A 25,042-nucleotide genomic window follows, 5' to 3' on the forward strand; every position below is an offset into this window, starting at 1 on the left:
TTTATTTTCAGACCTATTCTGACTGTATATGCAAAATTCCATACTATTCGGGCTGATATTACACGTTTGGTGCACAATAAAAGGCAAATCGGACGAAGATATATATGGGAGCTATATCTAAATTTTTACCGATTATCTCCAATTTCAATAGGGTTCGTCCTTGGGCCAAACAAATGTTGTTTGGAAAATGTCATCTCAATCGAATAATAAATGCGACCTGCATTTTGTTCACAAAAATACATGGACAGACGGACGGACGGACGGACAGACGGACTGACATGCATAAATCAACTCAGAAAGTGATTCTATGCAGATCATCAAAAGGAACTATGGGTCTATCTCGTTTCCTTTTGTCTGTTACAAACAAATGCACAAAGCCATAATACCCTGACCTCCTTGTGATGTAGGGTATAAAAAATGTAAAAATTAAGGCGTTTGACTTTGTTGCAGTTTTGTTATCTCTCCCTGTAGATCGACTCTGAATGTCCTGAAACGGATTTGGTCCAATGAGACCTAAGGTCTAAAACCGTTATTTCGATGAGGCACGTTTTGGCCGCATCGGATGATATATACCCTCTGTAGCCAGATGGCTGATAGTGAAAAAATGTTTTAGGGTTTAAGCGGCACTCCGGTTGAGTTTATATAAAATATTTCAATATAACTTACTTTTAGGAGGATGACATCAAAACATATATTTACATTATATATAACACCAAAATATTTGAATCAATTTTGCCGAAAAACAACATTATTATTTTTAATCACAATTTTATTTCTCCTTTACTATAAGTCTCGGAATAAGTTATATATCTAGGTATAATATTTTTTTAAGAATATTACATTCGAAGTTAATAAATTCCAGATAGTGTATGGAATGAAAAAGTCTATCACATAATCGCTTTATTTCGCTATTCCGTATTCGTTAGTCTCTTTTACAATTTCCAAATAAGTTCCACCTTTAATTTTCAATATAAATGCTTTAGCTTCAAATTCCGGTTGCAGCACGGTCTGATCACACACTCGAACCGAATGATGTTTTAAGAGATGTATTAAACCGCACTTCAACTGCAACATTGCGAGACGAGCTCCAATACAATTGTGGGGACCAGCACCGAATGGCAGATAAGTCATGGAATTCAGCAGCATTGGTTTATTCGGGGGTGAAAAACGTTCCGGATCGAATTTTAGAGGTTCAGGCCAGTACTGGAAAAATAAAAGATGGTATTATCGAAATGTATTTTAAAGAGTATTTACCAGAAAAAAACATCGAAATTCCACTTACGTTTTTAGGACATGTCAACCCAATGAAAAATTCTATTCACTTAAGGTAAATTTTCTCTTTTCATGTTAGTGTCGTATCTAAAGCAGGGCTAGCCAAAGACTATCAATACAAAAGCTTTGATTGGTTATGTTTCACAGACATGAACATCGAGAGAGAGTGACTCTCTCTCTCTCGGAAAACATTGTGTGTAGATCCGAATATTTTTTTTCAGTGTTAGGACAGGTGCGAAAATGTACAAAATCAACGGACTTCATCAAGTACCTCCACCACAAAGGGTCAAAATTTGGAATCATTATGACTTCTATAAAATGGGCAATAATATTACGATTTTTACACATTCCAATATTTTCACCAATACAAGATCTGGTGTGAAGATAAAATATATCGGTCCATTCCTTCTGGTGCCTCCCCCACAACGGGCCAAATTTTTCAATAATTATCTCGCATAATTATCTCTTGCATTAAATTTCACATATCTCAATATTTCTACAAACACAAGATCTGTTGTGAAGTGGAAAATATTGGACCATTCTTTCTAGTATCTTCCACACAGAGGAGTTAAAATTATCATGCCAAAAAAAACCTCCGATTCACTTTAAATTTTGCTATACAAATTTTAATAATATAAATTGGCCAGCCTCTTCAGGTACATCCGAGATATGTCAATATTGTCCATTTCGTGTGGGACCTAAATAAATACAGGGTGAGATGAAAAAACTGAAACCAACTTCAGACTGCTGTCATTTCTAAGCCACTCGTCCGACAGCTGTTAAAATTATTCCAATGAAAGCTCATTATATTGTGTACAAGCGTACAAAAGTATTTTGGTGAGAATTTTCCAGAAAAAAAGTTATTCGCGATGGAATTCAAGCGTGTTAGTGTGATTTCTTTATATTTGGCTGGAAAACCACAAGTGGCTATCGTCAGAGCACTCACTCCAGCATTTAAATGTGAATAAATCTTTTGTGTCTCGTATCATGATACTGGTAGCGTAGCCCGACGTCAAGAAAGTGGACGGAAGTAAACAGCCACATCAGCAGAAATAATTCGAAAAGTAAAGAAGCGACTTGATCGAAACCCGTGTCCCAGTGGCAAAAAGTGGCTCGTGAGCTGAAAATATTACAATATTTCATTCGGCAAATATTGAAAATTGAGCTTGGGGTAATCCCATTGAAATTCCAAAAAATACAAGAACTTGCACCGCAACAGAAAGAAAATATACTCAAAAGAGTTAAAGGGTTGTTTCGCTTGGCCAAAAGTGGTGAACTGCCGAAATTGGTTTTCTCCGATGAGAAAACATTTGTTATCCAGCAGTTCGTAAACAAACAAAATGATCGTGTTTACTTGCCAAAGAAGTCAGCTGAAAATGGGCACCTCCAGTTGGCCACCAGAACTCAAGCATTGGCCATGGTGATGGTGTGGGCCGCCATAACAGCCGATGGTCGCTCTCCGCTCGTATTAATCGAGCGACTTGATCGAAATCCGTGTCCCAGTGGCCAAAAAGTGGCTCGTGAGCAGAACATATCACAATATTTCATTCGGCAAATATTAAAAAATGAGTTCGGGGTAAAGCCATCGAAATCCCAAAAAGTGCAAGAACTTACACCGCAACAGAAAGAAAATAGACTCAAAAGAGCTAAAGAGTTGCTTCGCTTGGCCAAAAGTGGTGAACTGCCGAAATTGGTTTTCTCCGATGAGAAAACATTCGTTGTCCAGCAGTTCGTAAACAAACAAAATGATCGTGTTAACTTGCCAAAGAAGTCAGCTGAAAATGGGCACCTCCAGTTGGCCACCAGAACTCAAACATCGGCCATGGTGATGGTGTGGGCCGCCATATCAGCTGATTTTCACGCTCCGCTCGTATTAATCGACCGTGACATCAGAATAAATGGAGAATACTATCGCGAAAATATTCTGGAGGGTGTAGTAAAGCAACAGGACTCAGTGCCATCGCACTCAGCATGCGCCTCCTTAGAATGAATACAAAATGAGGTTCCTCGCTTCATTTCCAGCGAACAAAGGCCAGCAAAATCTCCAGATACCAATCCGTTGGACTATTGTGTCTGGAGTATTTTGGAAAGCAAGGTTGGCACTTATGAAATACCAAAGTGTCGATCACCTCAAGCAAGCGATTCGCCGGGAATGGGCCAAAATACCGCAAAACAACATTAGGGCAGCTTGTGACAATGTCATTGGCGGTTTGAAGGACATAATTCGTGCCAAAGGTGACCAATTCGAACAAATCTAAACTTATTGTAAAATATGATGCTATTTCCGACATTTTTTGCTTTCATTCAAAGAAATTTTGACAAAATATAAAAATTATGGAGTTTGATTTTGTTTGTTTTTTATCTCACCCTATTCTCGGCCCTCACCCTGTATTCACCTTATATTCTCTGCCGATTTCATATTTCACATATTTCAACTAGTAGCATATAAAGGAAGAAGTCAATCTACTCCAAATCTGGCATGTGGTAATATTTATATTCGACTTGGGCCAGGTACGAAAGGGAAAATATTGACATACTCCTTAAGTGGAATTTCAATAAAGGGTCAAAATTTTGATAATCACAACGCAAGTCATATTTTATTTTAATAAACTGACTGACTGTATACATCTGTCGGCAAAACCGACTGATACTTTCTTACGAGTTTTAAACCCTCTATGTAGCCCTGTCCTTCCATGTACAAAATTTAATATAGAGCTTTGATAATTTATTGACAGTCTTAGCTTTTTTCAAGAATTGTTCGGTCATGTCGGTCCAATTTTTGCTTTTTTCATATAAGAGTATATCAAGTATTTTCTTGAAATTTTTTTCACAGCATCTCCACTTGCCATTCTAAATCTTGTCTCCGAAGCCTAAAATCACTTTTACAATTTTACAAAACTTACCCTCGAATCATAGTGTAGGCCATATATGGATATAAACATTGTCATATCATTCGGCACCGAGAAATTTGAATAGGGTTGCAGAGAATATTGCTCCATGGTCCCGGCTGGCTTATTATATCTTCTCTGCAGTATTGGCAAGACCGGATATAAACGTAAAGTCTCACACACCACCATATCCAGATATTCCAATTTACTAAGATTCTCATAAGATATTGATGAGCCACCATGTCTAGCAAAGGACTCGTGAATTTCTTTTCTAAGACGTTTTTGTATTTCCGGACATTTGGCCAATTCCAATAAAACATTTGACATGGTTGTAGCTGTGGTATCAAATCCTCCCGATATCAATATGCCAACTTGACCCAATAGGCAATTCATAAATTGCGACATATCTCGACCACTCTCCTCTACCTCATCCGTCAACTTGACCAGGATATCTATCAAATCATTTCGAGTCTCACCACTTGATTTTCTCTCCCTGATTGCCTGATCAATGGAAGTCTTCAAAAACTTCTCCGTTTCCTCGTACAACAATTTCGATTTAAACACTCGTGATAAATGTGGCACAAAGAAAGCAATGACAAAATTAAATGCCCTCCTGCTGGTGAATTCTGTTAATTTTCGAATAATATTTCTCAACTCCTCCGAGGGATTTTCCAAGGAATTCGACTGAAATCCCAATAACACCGAGGAAATGATATCAATGGTATAACGTGCACAGAACTCTTTCATTTCACAGCAAAAGACACGTGGTTGCTTCTCCAAATACCCCTCCATATTCTGGGCCACATTTTGTATGAGTCCATACATGGTTCTCAATTTGGCACTGGTAAATAGGGGACTCAATTTGCTGCGCATCTCCTTCCAGATACCATAGGAAGCCATAAATAAGGCTTGGCCACCAATTGGATCATATTGCACATCTTGCTCAGGAAATCGATCATGAAAATTATCAAAATTCTTCACAAGTATCGATTTGATTAGCTCCGGCTCTTTTATCAGCAATGCATGTTTATGCAATCCATAGATTCCAACCACCGGCTCATGGGCGAATTCCGATCTGCCGTAAATTGTCTTCAAGTGATAACCAAAATTTGTCTTCAAGCGCAGCGCTTGCAGCAAACATCCACTGAAAATACTGCCCCTCACACTGGGCACCATTTTGAGTTGGGTCCAATAGGAAAATTGCCTCTTGTACCACCAGTAGATGGGTAAAAAAATTGTTATTAAAATTAATAATAATTGCAACATTTTCTTTCACTTCTTTCCGTTGATTTTCCCGAAAGCGTTATTCTCAGATGAAATTTAAAATTTATACTGAAGAACCGAATTCTATTTTGTCCGCAAAATTGTAAAGCCAACAATATACCAAGTCATTATTAAACAAAAGGAGCATTTGTTATTTGACATACATTAATCTAAACGACTTGGCCCCACGCTCGTCTAATAATTCAATGTTATCGGTATTTTAATGGAAAGTCCAATGCACTTACAGTAGGGGGCAAAACTGTAGGGTGAAGAAAAGAGAGCTTCAGATCTATGAATCTATATAGAAGACCTTCAAGGGCTTTTGTGACTATAGAAGACCTTCAAGGGCTTCTATGTCTATAGAAGACCTACAGGGGCTTCTATATCTATAGAAGACCTTCAAGGGCTTCTATGTCTATAGAAGACCTTCAAGGGCTTCTATGTCTATAGAAGACCTTCAAGGGCTTCTATGTTTATAGAAGACCTTCAAGGGCTTCTATGTTTATAGAAGACCTTTAAGGGTTTCTATGTCTATAGAAGACCTTCAAGGGCTTCTATGTCTATAGAAGACCTTCAAGGACTTCTATGTCTATAGAAGACCTTCAAGGGCTTCTATGTCTAGAGAAGGCCTTCAAGGGCTTCTATGTCTATAGAAGACCTTCAAGGGCTTCTATGTCTATAGAAGACCTTCAAGGGCTTCTATGTCTATAGAAGACCTTCAAGGGCTTCTATGTCTATAGAAGACCTTCAAGGGCTTCTATGCCTAAAGAAAACCTTCAAGGGCTTCTATGCCTATAGAAAATCTTCAAGGGCTTCTATGTCTATAGAAGACCTTCAAGGGCTTCTATGTCTATAGAAGACCTTCAAGGGCTTTTATTTCTATAGAAGACCTTCAAGGGCTCCAAGAAACATATTTGATGTCTTCTGTTAAAAAAAAAAAATCCGATTCTTTATATCTCTCCCCTTAAAACCTTTGTACTCTCTGAAGGAGGACATGTTGACTTACTTATCTCTTGCAGAAATTTACTAGCATCATATCCTTACAAAATAAATTTACAGCGTGTGGTATTAGTTTATTTCATCTTTGAAATTCCTTAGCTGTTACACCCGAGAAAAAATACAAAATTTTGTAGACTTAAGAAAAAAAATATTTCGATGCAAATTGAATTGATTTCGCTTAACCTAATCAATGATAGTATTCAATAATAATTCTGAATGTCGTTTTTATCAATAATTTTTATGTGAGTGTATGTCTGAACTAAATTGCATTGCAGTGCACGAATCCAATTTGTCTTGATAAATACTCGAACGAACGAATCAAATATCCCAATAACAGGCAACTTGAAATTCAATTCAATTTTCAATGGCAAATATTAACATGTATACAAATAAACTCTTTGTATATGTGGTAATGTGGGATAGACTTAATTTGATTAGATTGCGGAATGAGGGAAAATGCACTTCTGCAATAAATAATTATAGATATTAAATAAAAATATAAAAGGTGTTGAAAAATTCCAGAATTATGGCCTAAAAACTAATTTAGGTTACTTGAAAATACTATTGGTTAAAAGAACTGCAATTAGGGTTCAGAAATTCCTTCCGAATCCTCGATTGTCCTTGAAAATATAATCAAAATACTCGTTTGTTTCCTTGAAAAATTACATGTTAAAAATTCACAGTTGGGGTTCTCAAAGTCCTTGAAAATATTTAATTTTTAAATGCCGATATAATCGAAATCCTAGTTTGTATCCTTGAAAACAAATCTGTTAAAAAGTTGCTTTTGGAGCTCTAAAAATCCTTGAAAAAAATATATTTTTTTAAATACCGTGCTTTTCTAGTCCTAGAGAATATCAAAAACAATCATGTTTTGTTGTCCATAGTCCTAGATAAATATCGAACAAGTTAAAAAGCAGTACTTTTTTGAATACCCTCCACCATTTGGAACGAATTTGGAGATTTAAAAAAATAAAATCCTTAAAAAATTCTGTTAACATTTTAAAACAAGTAAGCAAAGGCTATAGTCGTGCGGGGCCGACTATGTTATACCCCACAACACTACAATATGTTAGAAGCCCCCTTATGTTCAAATCCATATTGGAAGATTTCGATTTAATCCATATTAGAAGATTTAGGATTTTGACTAGGGACATTTGCCCAACATTTATGCACTCCGTCGGGCTGTTAGTTGTTGTAGTCCATTTTACAGCTAAATATAATCCAATGGTCATCCAAAATGCTACAATTCTTCCGTGTCCCTAACTCTCTTCACAGGCGTGTCGATTGGCTTCAATTGTGTGATCGGAAAAACATTTCTGTTTTTTGTTAATTTGAACACCTAAATATTTTGCAATCATCTCCAAAAGCAAGAAGACCCTCTGTATCTCCAAATTTAGACTCATCTATATGATTTGCTTGTCTACAATATTTGGCTATATTCGTCAATGAAATCAGCATAAAAAGACAGAAGTTCGCCTTTTCTGTATTTCGGATGCGCCTGTAAATAATTCTGGAATTTTTTCACACAAAATTAGTGGTATATTGTACCCGCTGTCCTAAACTATAACTTCTTGCGAGATTTCGTGTAATTTGGTTTCTATTTGTGACCTTTATAACGGCTGCAAAATCAGGAAAATTTTTAGTTGTTGGTCCATTTCAACCCCATTTATATTTCGGACATCCTTGAAAACAATAGGCCTAGCCCTTCTGAGCCCAACCCTACCCTTGTGAAAATGTTCTTGAGGATCGGACGATATTTACAAAACTTATATAATATCCCAACCTGTGTTGTAAGGTGAAAGAATATTACAAAATATTATAAGTCAAATTTGAAAAAATCGCATGCGATAAAAAATATTAAAAAATAAAAAAATGTCACAAAATACTACAAAATCTATATTAACATCATTATTGGCATATTTTTTTGCGATTTTTTTAGATTTTATGTCAAATTGGCATTCTGAATTGACAAAATTTGTAAAAATCGGTCCAGCCATTCTTGAGATATAAACATTCTAACTAACATCGCCTTCCTTTGTATATACACATTGTATATATTACGCTATATATATATATCCGATATATTTACTATCGGCATCTACGTAACGGTCAGAATTGACCTGTTCGTCTATTTGTGATTTCGCCGGAATTAAAAATATTCACGGTTTAAAGGAAAATTTGACTTTTATTTAACACAAATGTTGTGGCCTATTTCACCCACTAAATATTACCCGATGACCATTAAAACTGGAAGGCTTCTGCCCAGCCATAAGCTCTGGCCCCATGCTAACTTCCGCTTTGATTGGTCTATAATTGCGACCTTTAGAGCAACTGCAAAATCATAATATTTTTCAGTTTTTGGTCCATTTCAACCCTTAAATATTATGCGATAATCTCTAAAAGAAATAGGGTTCTATTCTGAACCTAGCCCCACCTCCATTCTAAATTTCGTGAAGATCGGGCCATAATTGCGACCTGTAGAGTGATTACAAATTAACATGGACAGACGGACGGACGGACATACATAGCTAGATCGACTCAGTTCGGCGAGATAGGAAGATCCATATATACTTTCCTATGTGGGAAACGAATATTTCGTGGTGTTACATAATTTTTGGCCCAATCAAACTTATAACGCCCCCAACACATAGTGTTGTAGGGTATAAAAAGAAAACATTTTTGTTGGTCTTTCAAAAAATATTATTTGAAAGATTCACATTTGTTGTATTCTATTCTCCATGACCATGGCTTCAAAGAACGCCACGCGATAAAAATAACTATAAAGTCTTGTCATCAAAAGGCCACCTATTAATAACGCCTCTCTACTCAATGAGCAATACAATGACCTTCTTGCGATATTTCTCAGCTCTTCTTCCAGTATTCCAAGAGGATATTGCAGCTTCATGAATTGACTCAAAACCAAATATCTCAGATCAGTTCCAAAGTTAAACTCAATCGAAGATGATTGCGGTAGCTAAAATACTCTTTCGCTTGACAATCGCGTATTCAGTTTTAAACATCCTCTACCGACAACAACAACCACATACATTTGTCAATGCTTCGCCACCCAGTGCGGAATTAAGTTTCTGCCTAAAACAACCAACAACATCTCACACCCTTCAAACTTTTTGGCTTGATGCCAACAACAACGACTGCCAGTTGGAAGCAAAGCAGCTGATTGATCTATACAAGCGTCTCCAGCAAAAACTTGTCGCCGATCAAGATCGTTGTAGTCAGTTGTTCGTACACCAGATACGTAAGAAGCTGATTGCAGTTGTAGGTCAACAGCTGGAAGAAGCTCTCATAACATCGACGCTGAGAGGTAATACTGAATTGGAGCTTTTATTGGAAGAGATCGCACGATTTGATAAGCGTATTTTGGAGGCACTATGGCAGCGTACTCTCGCAGAGATTTATTTATTTGTTAACCAAGAAGAGCTAATCGAACAAATTGTGCAACAAAGAAGTGAAGAAAATCAAGTTTTGGCTTTGAGATCGCTCTTAAGAGAGAACAGAGTTCACATAGAAGAGAACCCACGCCTGAAGCCACTCTTAGCTTATGTCATTACCAAACTCTTAAATTCAAAATCCATACGCGGAGATCTTAAAGAAGATTTAAATCGATTTAAAGAGCAATTGCCTCAAGAGTTGATTCTGCTCTATTCCCAGCTATGGCGGCAATCTTCAATTGGCCTCTTAAATTTTGGCCACTGGGAATTTCTATATGCTCCGCGTGAAAATGGACCCGACAATAGCAGACGCCTACCACTAACCTGGAGTAAAAACAAGAATTCCACAGACTCCGATGGTCATTTTTTGGTGGAATTTAACGACTCCGGTCTCATAGCCATAGCTAGTCGTTATGGTTCGAGTTTCAAGTATCTCTACGCCGATGTTGAAAATCAAGCTCCATTTTTTTGGATTGGTCCAGGGAATAAAATCAATCTACAGTGGTGGCAGGTTGTGTGGCCCCATGCTAAAGCCAATCTAGGTGAGGGACAACGTCCCATTGCCTTACAAAATAAGGAGACGGGGGATTTTCTCTGTGCCACATCTGGCTACGATGAAAATCGTCGTTATGTTGTATTGATGAAAGATGGGACGGGCAGATCCGATTGTTTGTGGTTTGTACGAGAGTTCGAATGAAAAAGAAATGCCTATAAAATAATAATTTTAAAATTTTGTAACAGAACTTTTTAAAAAAAAAAAATGATGACGAATTTAAAAAGAAAAACAAATAAAAAAATTAAAAAATATATATAATTCGGTGTTTGAAGAATAAAATAGTCGATGTTTGAAAAATAAAATAGAAACACGTTGTAAAAAATAGACTAATTTTGTAGAAAGTATCAGTCGGTTGCGACAGATGTATACCCTCAGCCAATTTTCGATTATTTAAATATATTTGGACTTCTCTTATGATTATTCAAATGGTTGAGCCTCTATGAAGTAGATTCCGAAGGAATGGACCAATATTGTCCATTTCGTATCGGACCGGGAAAATATGATATAAATATTTCGACGTGGCAGAATTGGACTATATTTGTTACTATGAATTATGTGATAATTTTTAGAAAATGTTAAAATATGCAAGTGTTACCAGATATAATGGAACGAAGTATTCCATTTTTATATCTTCCATCATACATAGTATGGAGGGTATATTTAGTTCGTCATTCCGTTTGTAAATCATCTAAAAAATCATTTTAGACCCAATATGTATATGTATATATTAAGATTTTAGCCACATTTTTAATGGAATTGTCTGGAATTGTCTATATTGGTCCACGGTATCGTATAGCCCCCATATAAATTTACCTTTCCGATTTCAGGCACATTTGTCAATGGAGTTGTCTGAAATTCAACACAACGAGTTCTTTGTGAGTACTTTACCCTCTGAAAGAGAATTGTCTATTGTGTATCCCCCACATAACGGTACCCCCCGACATTCGATATTTTGATGATTTCAGACACATTTTCCAATGGAATCGTCTGAAATTCCACACCAGGAGTTCATTGTGCCTACTTTATCCCTTGGAAGAGAATTATCTATATATGTCTGCCATATCGTATAGCCCCCATACAACGGCACCCCCCCCCCCCCCCATAATCGGTATTTTAATGATTTCAGACACATTTTCCAATGGAATTGTCTGAAATTCCACACAAGGAGTTCTTTGTGAGTGCTTTACCCCCAAACATAGATTGGTCTATATAGGTCCACGATATCGTATATCCCCCCATATGTAGGCACCTTCCGTTGCATGGTATTTTGAAGATTTTAACAGAATTTTAATGGATTTTATTTTTTTTAAATATTCTAATTCGTGCCAAATGGTAGAGGGTATTCAAAGTTCGGCCCGGCCGAACACTCTGCTTTTTTACTTGTCAGATAAAAATATTGGTATGGCCAAAAAATCGAACATTTATATCCAATTCTATGCGACATCATAAATTCTATATTTATCATGAGAAAAATATGTAGATATAGCCAATTGTAAAGAATCGCTGACTGGTTTTGCAAGTTCTGACAAATAATATATTGAAAATTATGAACCACAAAGGGTGAGGTACCAGAAGGCGTTGGCAGATATCTATCATCTTCACAACAGGTCTTGTATTAGGAAAAATGTTTGTATGTGTGAAATTTGAATAGAGTTGGATGCTCTACTATGTGGGGCAGGTACCAGAATATCTACCAACTTTATAACAGATCTTGTGTTCATGGAAATATTTAGATGTACCAAGTCTGAATGGAATCGGATGATAATTTCGTGTTTTATGAGCTTCATGAGTATTCAAAATTTTGACCCTTTGTGGGGGAGGTACGAGAAAGGGTGCACCGATATATTCTATCTTCACAGCAGATCTTGTGATAGTAGAAATAATGGGATGTGTGAAATAAAAAGATAATACAATGCTTATTTCGGATTTTATGATCGTTTTGGTTATTCAAAATTTTGGGCATTTGTGGGGGAAGTACCAGAAGGAATGGTCCGATTCCTAACATCTTTATTACAGATCTTGTGTTGAGGGAAATATTAAGATGTACCAAATCTGAATGGAATAGAACGTTGATTTTGTGTTTTAAGAGCTTCACAATTATTCAAAATGTTGACAATTTGTGGGGGAGGTACCAGAAGAAGTGGACCGGTATCATCCATCTTCACACCAGAACTTGGGTTAATGTGAATATTGAGATGTCTGTAATTTGAAGACAATCGGACTTTTACATCACATTTTATTACAATTATAATTATTCAAAATTTTGACCCTTTGTGGGGGGAGGTTCTTGATGAAGTGTACTGATATTGTCCATTTTCTCACCTGATGCACGTATAAGGCTTTGAAAAGATAGGGGATAATCGGATTATCCCTCTCTCCTTCTGTGCAATAAAATATATATATATATATATATATATATATATATATATATATATATATATATATATATATATATATATATATATATATATATATATATATATATATATATATATATATATTTGAAAATTTCGACCTTTTATGGGGTATTTACCGGAAGGAGTGTATAGATATTTCCCATTTCCGAACTCGATCTAAGTTTGATAATAACATTACAATGTACCAATTTTTGATGAAATCGGACGGACGGAGATCTCTAGATCAACTCCAAATTTCCTGAAACGGCTTCACTTCAAATAGACCCAGGGTCTTAAACCTTTATTTCGATGAGGCACGTTTTGGCCGTATCAAATGATATATACCCTCTATAGCCATTGGCATATTTTTACGTGATTTTTTGATTTTATTCTTTTCTACCAAAAGGTCATTCTGAATTGGTGAGAACTGTTAAAATCAGACCTGCCATTCTTGAGTTGTAAGCGTAGAAGCTACCATCATTTTCTTTGATATTTAGATTGTCCATATTTTTCTACATACCCGATAACTTGGCTATCAGCATCAATGTGTAACGGTCAGAAGTGACTTTACGTGTGTTTGTGATTCTTTCAGAGTCAGAAATATTCGAGGTTCATGTAAAATGTTGGTTTTATTTATACAAAACCTCTACACATTATCCGATGATCATTCAAATTGGTTGGCTTCTGCTTTATTTAATACTCTTACCTTATGCAAAATTTCGCGTCGGTCGGTCTATAGTTGTGACCTGTGAAGCAATTGCAACAAGAGGAGATTTAACTGTTTTTCAATTATTTCAAACCAAAAATACTTTCCAATCACGATTGCGGTCTATTTTGATCCTAGCCCCAACTGCATGCATAATTTCGTAATGGATACGGACGGATGGACGGACCCACATAGCCAGACCGACTCAGCTCGGCGAGATGGGAAGATCCATAGATGTAGGACCAATATTTCAAGATGGGCTATTAAAAATTTTAAAACACCAAACACATAGTGTTGTAGGGTAAAAAAAGTAGGTCCTTAAAAATACATATTATTTAAAAAATCCAAAATTGTGGCTCTGAAAAATATTCTTTAAAAAATTCGCTTTTAAGCGTCAGATATTCTGGGAAAAAATATTTCTAAAAATGCAGTCTTGTGGGTCAGAGGATATTTTTATACCCTCAGCCATATGACTACAGAGGGTATATATCATTTCATATGGCCAAAATGTGTCCTATCTAAATAACGGTTTTAGACCCCAGGCCTCTTTGGACCAAATCCTTTTCACGACATTTGGAGTCAGCAAAAATGGTTCGAAAAGCAAAGAAGCGACTTGGTCGAAACCCGCGTCGCAGTGGCCGAAAAAAATGGCTCGTGAGCTGAAAATATCGGAACATTCCATTCGGCAAACATTGAAAAATGAGCTCGGCGTAAAGCCATTGAACTTCCAAATAGTGCAAGAACTTACATCGCAACAGAAAGAAAATATACTCAAAAGAGCTAAAGAGTTACTTCGCTTGGCCGAAAGTGCTGAACTGCCGAATTTGGTTTTCTCCGATGAGAATGTGGTGAAGGTGTGGGCCGCCATAACAGCCGATGGTCGCTCCCTGCTCGTTTTAATCGCGAAAATATTAGTCAACTTCGTTTGGTAGGTAAAAAAAACTGTACAAATTACACGTTTAAAGGTCAGGCCAGAGTATCCTTGAGAAGTTGTTATTAAAAAATCTGCGTTAAAATAACTACAGATAAAAAATAGTTAAAAACAAGTAATAAGCTGTATGTTCGGACGGGACAAACTTTGAATACTCTTCACCATTTAGAACGAATTTGGCAATTCTCAAAAACAATAAAATCCGTTAAAAATTCTGTTAAAATCTTAAAATAACCGAATGTAGCTATTATATTAGGGTCTATACGACGACATGAACCTGCGTAGGTAATATTTGTCATGAGCGATTACAATATTCAAATGCGAAACTAAAAAAATCGGTTATAATGTCGATAAAATCAAAATACCGAATATCGGGAAATAAGGATATATCGGGGCTATACTAAGTAGTGGACCTGCACAGACAATTTTCTGCCATAGGCTGTAGTATCCATAACGAACTTTAAATACAGAATTGGAAACAATTCCGGTGAACAATTTTATAATCAAAATACCGAATATCGTGAGATACCGTTATTTGGGGGCTATACGAAGACGTGGACCTGCACAGACAATTTTCTGTCATAGGCTGTAATATCCATTACGAACTTCAAATACCAAATTGGAAACAATTCTGGTGAAAATGTCCCGAAAATCATTAAAATACCGAATATCGGGAGGTACCGTTATATGGGGGCTATACCAAAACGTGGACCTACATGTCCAACCAAAAGTCCTGCAGACATAACATACATTTGAGGAAAATTTTCAATCTACTTCAATTCGTTCGGAAGCTAGAGTGATTTCCACAGACGGACGGACATCGCTAAATCGACATAGAATTTTATGCTGATCAAGAAAATAGTACATATATATGTATATTGTGGGGTCTAAAATGTGTATTTCGAGGTGTTACAAACGGAATGACAAACTTAATATACCCTCCATACTATGGTGGAGGGTATAAAAAATACACGTTTAACTGTCTGACCAGTCCGTCAGATAGAATATTAACAAAAAACTCATTTGAAGGTCTTGTAAACATTTAAGAAATATTAAAAAAAAAACTGCATTTTGTTTTCGTGGTTCCTGAAAGCATTTTCTGTAAGACCTTAAAATATAAATTCCATTTAATTTTTAAATTCTTTTTTTTTTATTCTTTTGTCCTCAAAAAAATATTCCCGTTTCTTAGTCTTTAAAAATATTCTTAAATTCAACTTTATTCCAACAATTCATTGTCGCACATATCGTCTCGAACAAATTCCAAATTCATGCCACCCTTCAGTTGGAGAACAAATGCCTTTGGATCAAAGTCAAGTTGCTTCATTGTACGATCGCCCATTCTCACCTTGTGATTCTTAAGGATATGCATCAGACCACATTTGGTTTGCATTAGACCCAAGCGATTGCCCACACAGTTGTGGGGACCATTGCCGAAGGGTAAATATGTCATTGGGTTAATTGAATTTTTGTTGTCCGACGAAAATCGTTCAGGTCGAAATTGACAAGGATTGGGCCAATACTAAAAAATAACAACAAAAAATTAGATCCTACAACAAATCATTGTGGGAAAAGGGGTCCTTACCTTTTCATCGTAGTGTAGTCCAAATATCGGTATGTAAATGGGCATACCCTCGGGAAGGGCATAATCACAATATGGCATCAAAGAGTATGGCTGGGAAATACCCTCCTCCGCCTTGCCATGTTTTCGTTCAAGTATGGGCACCGGAGGATACATTCTCAGGGTTTCATTGACGATCATTTCCAAATATTCCATGGAATTGAACGATTCATAAGATAGTTCTCCGCTGGTGTCTTTGAAGGCCCCCAGGATTTCCTTTCGTAGTTTTTCTTGCACTTCCGGCTGCTTGGCCAGCTCAAAGAGGGCAAAGGACATTGTGGTGGCCGAGGTCTCATAACCAGCTGCCAAAAATACAATGGCCTGGGAGTACATGGTTTCCATAAAGGAGGCGAGGTCCTTGGGGCCTTCGAAGAAAGCTTCCTGTTTAAGTTTTATGATAATATCGATTAAATCATTACGTATCCGACCGCCTTCCTCTCTTTCCTGGATAATCTGCTGTAGAGAGGCCACCAAATACTCTTCGCAATTTTTTTCAAACAGTTTTGCCCCAAAAAGTCGAACTAATTTGGGGGCAAAAAATATAATGACCACTTGTAGGGCTCTTCGCAGATCAAAGAAACCCAATTTCCTAATTTCAATGTGCATTTTCTCCTCGGGATTCTTCAAAGAATCGGAAGAGAAACCAAATATTGTGGTGGCAATGACATCGGTGGTAAAGCGGGCACACACATCCTTTACTTCCATACAAAACACCTGTCCCTGCCTCGCCATGTGATCGCTCATATTTGCACCCACATTCATCAGGAGTGGGAACATGGCTTTCAATTTTCCACTCGAAAACATGGGGGAAAATTTCGAACGCATTTCCTTCCAAAATTTATAGTCACCAAAAAATATACTCTTCGCAGCAATGGGATCGGTGTGGACATCCGGTTTCGAGTAGCGATTACAAAATCTATCAAAATCCTTGATCAATATAGACTTGATGAGTTCCGGGTCACGTATCAGCACACTCGGTTTGTAGAGACCATAAACACCCACCACAGATGAGTTGGCGAATTTGGGATCCTTATAAACTTCCCTCAGAGCGAATCCAAAATTTGTCCTAAACAATATAATGTCCTTAAGATTGGAACAAAAGATCTGGCCACGAACACTTGGAACATTTCTGTATTTTTTCCAAAAGGAAAAATTCACTTTGTAAAGATGGCAAATAAGACCCAGCCCACAGGCGACAAGGAGTGCCGAAATTTGCAACAACATTTTGTTGAAAAAATGCAATCAAGACTGATTGAAAATTATTTGTGTTTTGGTAGATAATTAGACAGTCAAAATTCAAATTGAAATTAATTACAAAACAAATAACAAGTCGATAACACGATCGCTAGTAGAAAGAACCGACATCCATGACATCTACAGAAATATTTCTGTCATGCTCGAAATAATATTTCTGAAACAATTAATGCATTTTGGACTTAAAAATTGATTAAAATAAAATATACAATTGAAACAAAAAAAAAAAACAGTAAGGAAAGGTCAAAATTCGGACGGAGCCCATCATATGATACCCTACACCACTATGCGTATTTAGTAGAGCTCCCGTAACAAAAAAGTTTATATTGGGAATTTATGTGTAGTAGATAAGGATTGTATATTCGATAAGGAAAAAAATTTTCTGGGAGCAAAAGATAAACCGGACCGGGTTTCCCCAAATGGTAAATTTCGGTTGAATGTGAAAAAATATATTCAATTTGCGCTAACATTCCATGAATATCGAAACTATATAAGAACCTGAACCGATCTCGATAAAATTTGGCAGATGTATTTTCGAGCTATATCTGATGCCCAGTATCAAATATCATTGTTGTGGAGTGCATATTACTCATGTGAGGGACTTTAACATTAAATCGAATGAAACATATATTTGGGAGCTATAGCTATATCTGAACCGATTTTCACTAAATATTTGAAGCACTTGCTTTTAAGCTAAATTCCGTCGGAAGTGCCAATATTCAGTCCATTTGGGCTGATATTGGCCATTTACCTGAAATCGGATAAAGATATATATGGGAGCTATGAAACGATCTTGACAATATTTTAAACACATATTTCTGAGCTGTAACCCATATAGCTGGTACCATAGATCATTGTTGTGGAGAGCATATTACGCATGTGAGGGACTTTCACTCCAGCTCAGATAGAATATATATATGGAAGCTATAGCAATATCTGAACCGATTTTCGTCAAATTTGATATAGTTGCTTCTAAACTGAACTCGGTCTGATATTCACAATACATCCTACATTATTTGACGTAGAGCTTGAAAATTTGACAGAACAGTTTGTGTTGTGTCTAGGATGATTGGTATTGAAAATGAGATACATCGGTCGACGTTTTGGCATAGCCGCCATATAGCGGTACCTCCCGATATTCGGTATTTTGAAGATTTCCGGCTCATTTTTATACCCTCCACCTTGGAAAGGAGGGTATATTAACTTTGTCATTCCGTTTGTAACATCCTTAAATATTCGTCTTAGACCCCATAAAGTATATATATTCATAATTTTTTCACGGATTTGTCTAAAAATTGGTATTTGTGGGTCATAATGGTTTCCAGCTCCGGTGACGAAACATTGCATGTATGGTTCCATGATTTGATATAGCCCCCATATAACGGTACTTCCCGATATTTGGTATTTTGATGGTTTTTGCCACATTTTTTCACTGATTTGTCTAAAAATTGGTATTTGTGGGTCATAATGGGTCCTAGTTCGTGTGGCGAAACATTGTAATTATAGGTCCACTTTTGGTGTAGCCCCAATATAACGGTACCTCCCGATATTCGGCATTTTAAAGGTTTTTGCCACATTTCTTCTAATGATTCTTTTACCCTGAGGTGGAGGGTATTAAAAGTTTGGCCCGGCCGAACTTAATGTGTTTTTACTTGTTTTATTAGTATTTGGGTTCATAATGGATTCTAGCTCCGGTGGCGAAACATATTATGTATATATCAACGACTGAAGCCCCCACATTATGGTACCTCCGGATATTCGACATTTTGATGCATTTTTCCACATCGGTGGGTATTTTGATATTCCTAGTCACATCTACCCACGAAATTGTTTCAAATTTGGCAGTTTAGAAAATTTGATAGATGACAATTCTTGAAGTATAAAAATTTCTATACACCTTCCCGTTTTGGTATGGCCCCTTATATCAGTCTCACCCACTTTATGGTTTTTTGAAAAGTTTAACAGCACTATCTAAACGATCTCACCGGTATTTGTAGTTTAAAGTCAACACGTTTGAATTCAAATACTTTTATATAAAATCTATTATTTACCCAATGGTCGGTAGTATTAAAAGTTCAGCCCAGCCGAACTTAACTTTTTACTGCTTTCTTTTTTCAATTGTGAGCCTGATTTTTTCCGGAAGTTTGGCTTTGAGAGACCCTTCATAACTCCAGCATTTCTCATATTGAAGCGATAATTCACTTCCATTCAAATGTTATCAGTATCTTGAAATTCAATTAATTAAACCGGAATTACGGCTCATATGCAATTTAAAATATTGATTTCAATTCATTGAGGCTATTGAACTGAAAATATATTTTTATTCGAAATGCATTCTTAAAAACTGATATGAATTTGTGCGAGTGTTTTGGGCAGGCCAATGATAAAGAATCTTATGGGTGTGTAACTGGTAGAAACAAGGAAACTAAAAATAGGAAACAGAGCAATCGAGGGAAATATTGAGATGCACCAAGTCTGAATGGAATCGGATGTTAATTTCGCATTTTATGCTCTTCATGGATATTTAAAATGTTGACACTTTGTGGGGCAGGTACCAGAAGAAATAGTCCGATCTCTATCATCTTTATAACAGATCGTGTATTGATGGAAATATTGAGATGTGCCAAAACTGAATGGAATTTGATGTTCATTTCGCGCTTTACGAGCTTCATGGATATTCAAAATGTTGACCCTTTGTGTATGTGGTACCCGAAAGAGAAGACCGATATATACCATTTTAACCACAGATCTTGGGTTTTAGTGAGAATTTTCCAGAAAAAAAGTTATTCGTGATGGAATTCAAGCGTGATAGTGTGATTTCTATATATTTGGCTGGAAAACCACTAGGGGCTATCGTTATAGCACTCATACTGGTAGCGTAGCCCGACGGAAGTCAAGGAATTGGACAGAAGAAAACAGGAACATCAGCAGAACTGGTTAGAAAAGTAAAGAAGCGACTTGATTGATACCTGCGTCGCAGTGGCCCAAAAATAGCTCGTGAGCTAAACATATCGCAATATTCTATTCGCCAAATATTGAAAAATGAGCTCGGGGTAAAGCCGTTGAAATTCCAAAAAGTTCAAGAGCTTACACCGCAACAGAAAGAAAGTAGACTCGAAATAACTAAAGAGTTGTTCGCTTGGCCGAAAGTGGTGAACTGCAGAATTTAGTTTACTCCGATGAGAAAACATTTGTTGTCCGGCAGTTTGTAACAGCCGATGGTCGCTCTCCGCTCGTATTAATCGACCGTGGTATAAAAAAATGCCGATTATTATCGCGAAAATATTCTGGAGGGTGTATTAAAGCCTTGGGCATGCAAACATTTTGGCCGCAGACCTTGGACTTTCCAACAGGACTCAGCGCACAATGGCCAGCAAAATCTCCGAATACCAATCCGTTGGACTAATGTGTCTGGAGTATTTTCGAAAGCAAGGTTGGCACTTAAAAATACCAAAGTGTCGATCACTTCAAGTAAGCGCTTCGCCGGGAATGGGCCCAGATACCGCAGAGCAACATTCGGGCAGCGTATGACGGTTTCATTGGTTGTTTGAAGGCCATAATTCGTGCCAAAGGTGACCAATTCGAACAAACCTAAACTTATTTCAAAAGTAGATGCCATTTCCGACATTTGTGTTTGACTTTGTGGCAGTTTTTTTTATCTCACCCCGTCTTTTCAATCGCAAATAAGAGAAGAAACGATTAACTCCCTCAGGCCTTCTTTTTCTTCAGAATCCTTTATAGATTTTCTACAAAACATTCTTGAGATCATCTGGAATATGGAAGGAAGATCTTCTGTAAATCTTCTATAGGCACATATCAAATCTACTTTATATGCATGACTTTACTCGGCTGCACATTTGGTACACTTTCTGTTAAAAAATATATATTTTCTTCATAACGTCTTTAAGCAGAAACGCTTTCTAAGGTCGTTTAAAGGAAAAAGTCCATCCTCAGATGTTCTACAGCAAGAAGGCTTTCCTTCGATCCACTAGCGATGCAATTTAGCTTCAACACCCTTTTCCCATATTCCAATAAACACTTCACTATTTATAGTACGTCATTTATTTCTCATCCTTAACAATCTCCAAATACACTCCTCCCTTAACCTGTAAAACATTTGCTTTGGCTTCGAATTTCGGTTCGATCTCCGTGCGATTACACACCCGGACATAGTGATCTTTTAGAATATACGATAGACCGGCTTTCACTTGCATCATGCCCAGACGGGTGCCAATGCAATTGTGGGGACCATTACCAAACGGCAAATGGGCCATGGGATGTCTGTTGGCTTTTTGCTCCAATGAAAAGCGTTCTGGATCAAATTTTCCGGGGATTTGGCCAATACTGAAAAAAAGCGAAAAACAATTGTTACTTCTAAAAAACATTTTTTACAGATCAATTGTCTCCCTACCTTCTCATCATAATGCAGGGCATAGGGTGATATATAAATCGGCATACCCTCGGGTAGAGTAAAATCACAGTAAGGTTTCAAGGAATAAGCCGGCTTCCCTGATGGTGTGGCATAACGTCTTTCCAGCGAAGGTAATACTGGATATAACCTCAAGGTTTCATAGATTACCATGTCCATGTAGATCATTTTGCTTATCGCGTCATATGAGATCTCCCCATGGCCCTCCACAAAGGCCTCCTTGATTTCATCTCTTAAACGCGATTGTAACTCCGGTTGCTTGGCCAATTCCAGTAGAGCATTGGACATTGTGGTCGATGAGGTTTCAAATCCTCCGATCATGAAAATACCTGCCTGGGCCATGAGACATTCCATGAATTTATCCATCTCCCACTTCCCCTTCTGTTCGGCTTCTTGTTTCAGTTTCACAAAAATATCAATGATGTCATTACGTTTCTCACCACCACTGCTGGAGGTCTCCCTTTCTGCAATAGCTTGGGTTATGGCTACCCTGAGGAACTGCTCCGTCTCGGGATAGAGAATCTTACAGCCCATAAGCCGTTGCAACTTGGGGGCAAACATGACCACAATAAAATCGAATGCCCGGTGCCAGGTGAAATAGGTTAGACGACGCACTTCCTTGTGGAAATCTTCGGAGGGATTTTCCAGGGAATTCGATTTGAAACCAAACACCGTTGTGGCTATAATATCGGTGGTAAATCGAGCACACAAATCTCTTAATTCAGTTTGAAAAACCATTGGCTGGGAATGCAAAAATTTCGACATATTTTCTCCGACCTGTTGGATCAAGGGATACATGTTCTTCAGCTTTCCACTAGTGAAGGTTGGCGTTAGCTTGGTGCGCATCTCCTTCCACAACGGATAGTCGCCAAAGAACATCATTTGTCCACCCAAGGGGTCATGGTGATAGTCCAGTTTGGTAAAACGATCACGAAAGTACTCGAAATCTTTGATCAGCACCGATTTGATTAGATCCAAATCTCGTATCAGCAAACATGGCTTGTACAGCCCATAGACACCCACTACAGGAGCGGTGGCGAATTTCTCATCATCGTATATCGTTTTCAGATGATAACCGAAATTAGTTTTAAATGTTATAAAATCGAAGAAATTCCCACTGAATATTCGACCCGGTCCACTGGGTACACTCTTAAAACGCGTCCAGTAACTGAAATTGCGATGATATAGAAAGCCCAAAGCTAAGATAATTACTACCACCGAAAACACTACAGCTATGAGCAACATTCCGTCGATACCTTTAGAGCAGTGCGTGAATTCAAAACGACTGTGGGCGACTATCGCAAATGAGGTAGTCAGTTTGGGTTGAACTTGTTTTTTCTTAGCTTCCTCTTCTTCTTTTTTTTAGGTATGGCAGTGAGGGTCATTCGCAAAGTTGCCACTCAAGTGTTATCAGCGAATTCGTAAAATTATCAATCGACACGGAAATACAATGCGAATGCAGCGAAGCGAATTCCAAAAAGAGGAAAAATATTGAAATGTTGAAAATTTTTGCAGGAGATGTTTTTTTTGTTTATAGGTGCTCCACCAAACAAGGACACCCGGAGGAATGCTGTGGGTAGAAGACCTTATTAAAGTATTTTATAGACCAAAGACAGATTTGTACAGAGAGAATAATTTTAATGGTTTTCTCTAGAGAGAAAATGTTCATACCCCCCACCATACCTAGCATGGAGGGTATATTAAGATTGTCATTCCATTCCGTTCAGCAAAATTCTAAGACGATTTAGCATTGTCCGCCCATCTATCCGTTGTAATCACAAATTAAGATAGGAATTAAAACGATTAAAAATAGGAAGCTTAAATTTTGTCCAGATATGCATTTAGTCTGCAGGCAGGTCAAGTTCGAATATGAGCTATATCTGTCCACGATATCGTATACCTCCATATAACGGCTCCTCCCGATATTCGTGATTTCGTGATATTGGCGACATTATCCACCGGAATTGTTTCAACCTTCGTATTTGAAATTCTGAATCGTTACTACAGCCTATGACACAAATTACTTATGCAGGGGTTCTGCCCAGCATAGACCCATTTCATGATCTTCTATGTGGAGAGAATCGTATTCAGTATTGAGAACAACTTTTTGAAGGTTTTATATTCTTAGATGACGATATCGGCCCCTATCGGTGTTCCCTTTGAAGGCCAGTTTTGGTCCAAACTATCATTTATGTGGAAAAGACCCTGGAACTTACTAAAATCCGGGGATATATTATATAAGCGTTGTACCAAAACGTTGCTACTGGCGTTTCTACATAAAAAAATATAAAATACCAACATTTCACTACAAAGTAAGAAATACCCTAAATCGGAGTTTAATCTTATAAATATAGGGTGAGATAAAAAACTGCAACAAAGTCAAACGCCTTAATTTTTAAATTTTTATACCCTCCACCTTGTAACATCCTTAAATATTCGTCGTAGACCCCATAATGTATATATATTCATAATCAGCATAAAATTCTAAGACCATTTAACGATGTCCGTCTGTCTGTTGAAATCACGATACAGCCCAAATTATTTGACGTAGAGCGTCAAAATTTAGCAGAATTATATGTAATGTGTCTAGGATGGTTGGTATTGAAAATGAGATATTTCGGTCCACGTTTCATGGAATTGTCTAAAAATTGGTACTTGTTAGTCATAATGAGTTCTAGCTCCGTTGGCGAAATATTGTATGTATAGGTCCACGTTTTGGTAGAGCCCCCATATAACGGAACATCCCGATATTCGGTAATTTGATAATTTTTACCACATTTTTTCACGGATTTGTCTGAAAATTGGTATTTGTTAGTCATAATGGGTTCTAGCTCTAGTGGCGAAACTTTGCATGTATAGGTCCACGTTTTGGTATAGCCCCCATATAACGGTACCTCCCAATATTCGGTAGTTTGATAATTTTTACCACATTTTTTCACGGATTTGTCTGAAAATTGGTATTTGTAGGTCATAATGGGTCCTAGTTCGTGCGACGAAACATTATATGTATAGGTCCACGGTTTGGTATAGTCCCCATATAACGGTACCTCCCGATATTCTGTATTTTGATGATTTTTGCCACATTTTATCCCGGATTTGTCTAAAAATTGGAATTTTTTGGTCATAATGAGTTCTAGCTCCGTTGGCGAAATATTGTATGTATAGGTCCACGCATTTGTATAGCCCTATATAGCGGTACTTCCCAATATTCGGTATTTTGATGATTTTTGCCAAATTTTTCCACGAATATGTCTAAAAATTGGTATTTGTGGGTCATAATT

The 25,042-nt window shown here is 37.2% G+C and overlaps 3 protein-coding genes across 3 annotated transcripts; all 3 read right to left on the reverse strand.

Moving 5' to 3' along the window:
• Positions 1 to 748: 748 nt before the first annotated feature.
• LOC131801363 (cytochrome P450 6g1-like) lies at positions 749 to 5,516 on the reverse strand. Its single transcript, XM_059119940.1, has 2 exons — positions 4,176 to 5,516; positions 749 to 1,203 (listed from the first exon to the last, which is right to left on the reverse strand). Exons 1-2 carry the CDS (start codon positions 5,424 to 5,426, stop codon positions 901 to 903), a joined length of 1,554 nt encoding a protein of 517 aa, XP_058975923.1. The 5' UTR covers positions 5,427 to 5,516; the 3' UTR covers positions 749 to 900.
• Positions 5,517 to 15,621: 10,105 nt separating this feature from the next.
• On the reverse strand, positions 15,622 to 17,418 carry LOC131801362 (cytochrome P450 6g1-like). Its single transcript, XM_059119938.1, has 2 exons — positions 16,043 to 17,418; positions 15,622 to 15,979 (listed from the first exon to the last, which is right to left on the reverse strand). The coding sequence occupies exons 1-2, from the start codon at positions 17,300 to 17,302 to the stop codon at positions 15,677 to 15,679; spliced, it is 1,563 nt and encodes a 520-aa protein (XP_058975921.1). The 5' UTR covers positions 17,303 to 17,418; the 3' UTR covers positions 15,622 to 15,676.
• Positions 17,419 to 21,379: 3,961 nt separating this feature from the next.
• LOC101888912 (cytochrome P450 6g1-like) lies at positions 21,380 to 23,078 on the reverse strand. Its single transcript, XM_059120184.1, has 2 exons — positions 21,739 to 23,078; positions 21,380 to 21,676 (listed from the first exon to the last, which is right to left on the reverse strand). Exons 1-2 carry the CDS (start codon positions 23,004 to 23,006, stop codon positions 21,394 to 21,396), a joined length of 1,551 nt encoding a protein of 516 aa, XP_058976167.1. The 5' UTR covers positions 23,007 to 23,078; the 3' UTR covers positions 21,380 to 21,393.
• Positions 23,079 to 25,042: the final 1,964 nt, after the last annotated feature.

Source organism: Musca domestica, unplaced genomic scaffold (assembly GCF_030504385.1).
Source record: "Musca domestica strain aabys unplaced genomic scaffold, Musca_domestica.polishedcontigs.V.1.1 16, whole genome shotgun sequence".
Taxonomy (NCBI): domain Eukaryota; kingdom Metazoa; phylum Arthropoda; class Insecta; order Diptera; family Muscidae; genus Musca; species Musca domestica.